The 4,862-nt window shown below is 43.3% G+C and overlaps 1 protein-coding gene across 1 annotated transcript; it reads left to right on the top strand.

Moving 5' to 3' along the window:
* Positions 1 to 335: 335 nt before the first annotated feature.
* On the top strand, positions 336 to 3,703 carry LOC136438414 (uncharacterized). Its single transcript, XM_066433184.1, has 2 exons — positions 336 to 670; positions 2,042 to 3,703. Exons 1-2 carry the CDS (start codon positions 515 to 517, stop codon positions 3,701 to 3,703), a joined length of 1,818 nt encoding a protein of 605 aa, XP_066289281.1. The 5' UTR covers positions 336 to 514.
* The last annotated feature ends 1,159 nt before the right edge of the window (positions 3,704 to 4,862 follow it).

The raw sequence follows: 4,862 nt of genomic DNA on the forward strand, positions 1-4,862 counted from the left end.
TCTGGATGAGTGATTATTGAAAGAACATTGCGGCCAAATAAAACAAATTAAGGTAAGACTGGCTGACTTACGTAGGCAAGTTTGAAAACTAAAATCCAAGTTCCTCTGCACATATATTCATACACATATTGGTACGAGTATCGTACTAGCATATACGTTCAGCTTCTTATCACTTATTGGTAATGGGGAATACGTAGGATTGTATCATGGCTTTAGACGATCAACTGATAAATCTATGCTAATTAGGACCATATTTGCATAATAAGTGAGAAACATTTACAATACATCATTTCGTGAAGGTATGAGGTCGCGGAACTCTAGTTGCGTTCACAACGCTGTTCTAGAACTAACAAAAAAAAAGAGTTGACTGTTCCAGAACTTCAACCAGCCTAACAACGGTGTTCGAACAGACTTGTTTACTGTCTCAACTAGTCTGAGCAGCAGACACAGACTTAAAGTTCTTCCGTTCGTTTGGTTCTGACTTGAGATATTTTGGTTCTGACTTGAGACAGTCATGTCGAGACGACGTACAAGCAACCGGAGAAGACGCCGGCGGTCCCGAGCGGTCATGTTTCCTTCATCTAATGGCTACGACACCCCACAAGTTGGACGCCGGTGGTTATTGAAAGCAGTTTTGGTTACGGGACTACTGCTTGTGGCTGTGACGGCGGTAGGTACTCTTGTAGCCCACATCTTAGCTAACAATGCATGTGTTGTAAATTCGAACTGTGGTATTCAAAGTTGTAACAAGTGTAAAATCATGTTAGCCACACAAGACTACAGCAGCTAACTGTTTTAGGTAACGTTATTTGTGTCTTTTTTGCTTGAAATCTTTTCCTCTGGTAGGGGAGTTCGGACTCATGTTCAAACTAGGTATTTGTTATGTATTTATTCATCTGACATCATTGGAGGGAAAACCTTATGATTAGCCTTCGGTTTGCCAAATCTTTACTTAGTAATCCTATCTTCAGGAATTGGTTACCCCCCTCCCGATCGGAAATCCACGCTAGATATCTAAGGTGCCCACCAACTTTGTATTCAATTGGCAAAAACAAACCGCTATAAAAACAGCCCCATTCCATACTTCACTCATCTATTGAATACATACACCTGATAACATCTCCCGATGTCGATTTATCTAGTTTACAGTATCGGATGATAAACCTCGTTTCTTCTTTTATCATGTGTACGATGAGAATTCCTGTATTTGGTTTCTTCAATTCCTCGTACGATACGTTTTCTTTTTCTTGTTACAGTATCTCTTATTTCATCTTGTACAGCACTAGTTGCTTGTATAGTACTAGTTGTTTTGATTTAGATTAGAATAGTATAAGTCGCTTATATTTGAGTTACATTTTGTCATATGCAATACATATATGCCTATAAAAAAGTACGCAATTCAGCAGAGGACGCTGCGCTGAGGACGCTGCCATGTATTTTAGAGAGCAATGAACGAATCAGTAAACTTATATATACTATCTACATTTACTATTTATAAGTTTTAGTGTCTTTAGTGTCAAATATTTCATTTTCCATAATGTACGAGTGTAAAGAATCTAATAAGTGAGCAAAACTATGATGACAAAGGGTGGGAAAATATGCTGAATAAATTTAAAAACATACCCATTGGAAAGACCGCAAGCAATGCAATACATTTATGAAAGTTTCATATCCAGGTAAACAATATCTAAAGACAACTCAATATCTCTAACTGGGTAAGATATAGAGATTTCGTAAGGACGTTTCGAGTGACATCCAGCTCTCTTAGTAACCTAGAAAAGCAAGGATTCTTAGTACGGGGCAATACATACCTGTAAAGAAACAAATTACATTTGATAAACTTAGTTTGAAAACATGGCAGGATTCCTAGCCTTCGTATTACGTCGATGAAGTTTAGACATCCTGTTGATAAGATACACCGAAATGACAGTTACTCAAGCAACTGGATAAAATTTTTGATCATCAAAACATCATCAAACTTTTGATTCATCAGGTGATCAATGGTAACTACATGTCTTGATGTTGTCTTCTTTTTTATCAGGTTGTTGCCATGACTACCCCCTCCTACATCGGTAATGATGAAGCTACTGCAGACGTGATGCACTCCGCACATTCCGGAGAAACCACTCTGCTCCGTGAGAAGCCCACATCTACTGCAGACGTGATGCACTCCGCACATTCCGATGAATCCACTCTGCTCCGTGAGAAGACCGCATCTACTGCAGACGTGACGCACTCCGCACATTCCGGAGAAACCACTCTGCTCCGTGAGAAGCCCGCATCTACTGCAGACGTGACGCACTCCGCACATTCCGGAGAAACCACTCTGCTCCGCCTGAAGCCTGGATCTACTGCAGACGTGATGCACTCCGCGCATTCCGGAGAAACCACTCTGCTCCGCCTGAAGCCTGGATCTACTGCAGACGTGATGCACTCCGCACATTCCGGAGAAACCACTCTGCTCCGTGAGAAGCCCACATCTACTGCAGACGTGATGCACTCCGCACATTCCGGAGAAACCACTCTGCTCCGTGAGAAGCCCACATCTACTGCAGACGTGACGCACTCCGCACATTCCGGAGAAACGGGTTTAACCACTCTGCTCCGTGAGAAGCCCACATCTACTGCAGACGTGATGCACTCCGCACATTCCGGAGAAACCACTCTGCTCCGTGAGAAGCCCACATCTACTGCAGACGTGACGCACTCCGCACATTCCGGACATTCCGGAGAAACCACTCTGCTCCGTGAGAAGCCCACATCTACTGCAGACGTGACGCACTCCGCACATTCCGGAGAAACGGGTTTAACCACTCTGCTCCGTGAGAAGCCCACATCTACTGCAGACGTGACGCACTCCGCACATTCCGGAGAAACGGGTTTAACCACTCTGCTCCGTGAGAAGCCCACATCTACTGCAGACGTGACGCACTCCGCACATTCCGGAGAAACGGGTTTAACCACTCTGCTCCGTGAGAAGCCCACATCTACTGCAGACGTGACGCACTCCGCACATTCCGGACAAACCACTCTGCTCCGCGGACACGCGGACAAGGTTAGCCACATCGACAACACGACTGCAGTACCAGCAGATCTCGCTTGTCTGCGACACGGATTTGACGACTTGAATGTGAAAACCGTCCACAACCCCTTCAAGAACGTGTGCATTCAGTGCCGAAGCATTGACAAGTCGACGGCGCCACGTTTTGAAGACTTGAAAAGGTACTGGGTAAAGAAGATTTCCCTGAACGGCAAGGTTCGCAACTCCACCCACCTGCCTACGTCCCTGCCCGATCTCGCCGATCTTGATGGTTATGACAACTTCGACTTCATTGGCCCCCACTTCTCTAGCGGTGAGTGGGGTGCTTTCATTGGACTGGATTTGACAACTGGATACAACTTCTCTGAGAACGTCAAGGTTCATTCTCGTCTGGTACGACGTCTCCAGGAGATGACGAAGACCGATGTCGATGGACGGAAGACCTCTGGGATCGATGAGTTTCTTGAACATGAAGTTCGCCACCACACTCACCCACTGAAGAACTCCACCGACTCGAATCTTTTCCTGGACTCGGTTAACGTTACGACAACCCACGACGAGAGTTGCCGTGCACATGATCTACTGATGCGGAGCAAAACCACTGTAGCGGTCGTGGTCGGTGCCTTGGCAGTGACCTCTGCTATCTATGACTACATGACGTGAGCTCTGTTGTGCTCTGTTCTACTTTTAGAGTACTTTGTGTTGTTAAAATTAGTCGTATATCATCATCCTCCACAGCAATATCCATTTTACAGTCCTGATAAACATTTCTAAGCGTATGACTGTTGTTGTTAGCCTGACTCCAATTTTGTTTAGCACGTCCCAATAAATACGTTGATACGATCTCGGATGACTGAGTTTGCATTGATTGAATGTATTTCCATCGTGGACATTATCAGGAGAACCAACGTACAAAAAGGGAACGAACGCACAGTCATGAATTTGGAAGACTTTGGAGTACAATTTGACTGACTTTTCTTATGTTTCGACTTACGTTACACCAGGTCGAACATAATGATCATGAGTGGAGCAGAGTTTATTCGGCCAAGTAGGAATTCTCTTCTCTTCTCACCCAAGAAGAGTTCGGAGACAATTTTGTCATGAGGGACACTTTTTCATGGGGGACAATTTTTCACACACATACATACATACATACATACACATAAACTCTCTTATTGTTTCACCACGCAACCACCACACAGCTTGGTGGAGTTCTTCATTGCTAACCCCAACACGACCACTCCCCATCAAAGTAATTATTAAAGTTATTAGTTTATTAAAGTTCAATGTAATATCATATCAACTCAGCAGATCATGATGAACTCGCACATACTTCACAAATATGTATCTAGATTTTATTTTTAGTGCGTGGTGGTAAGGTATAACAGCAACCCATATAGAGCTCAACACTCTTAAAAGACCAATAATCTGACATGCGTGATATTTTTGATTTTTGGTACAGAGCATTTCTTCTAGAACAATTCATTTCATTGCAGTATGCTTTAGATCTTGCACAAAACAAGGATATTATATGGAATTCCTTGTTTTAAGTAATGAGAACAGTATGTGATTTTTTCATTACAAGAAGATTGCAGACACCAATGGGTCTACAATCCTCGTTGTTTTCGTAGTTTTCAAAGCATGCCTAGGCGTCGCCAAAAATTTCCTGAATAGCTAATATACCAGGCTCCTGATTGAAATGAAGGGAGATAATTTCTTTTCGGAAAGAGTAATTTCGAAGCTGCATTCCAACTTCAGTCCAGAGAGCTCGAGATCCAAGTTATGACACATGTTAAAACGAAGAAAGATTATCACACTCTGA

This window comes from Branchiostoma lanceolatum, chromosome 7, assembly GCF_035083965.1.
Source record: "Branchiostoma lanceolatum isolate klBraLanc5 chromosome 7, klBraLanc5.hap2, whole genome shotgun sequence".
Taxonomy (NCBI): domain Eukaryota; kingdom Metazoa; phylum Chordata; class Leptocardii; order Amphioxiformes; family Branchiostomatidae; genus Branchiostoma; species Branchiostoma lanceolatum.

Bases quoted from the DNA above. Each gene is read 5' to 3' on its own strand.
- LOC136438414 (XM_066433184.1), top strand. From the start codon at position 515: ATGTCGAGACGACGTACAAGCAACCGGAGAAGACGCCGGCGGTCCCGA. The intron at 671-2,041 runs GTAGGTACTCTT...CTTTTTTATCAG, and splicing joins TGCTTGTGGCTGTGACGGCG to GTTGTTGCCATGACTACCCC.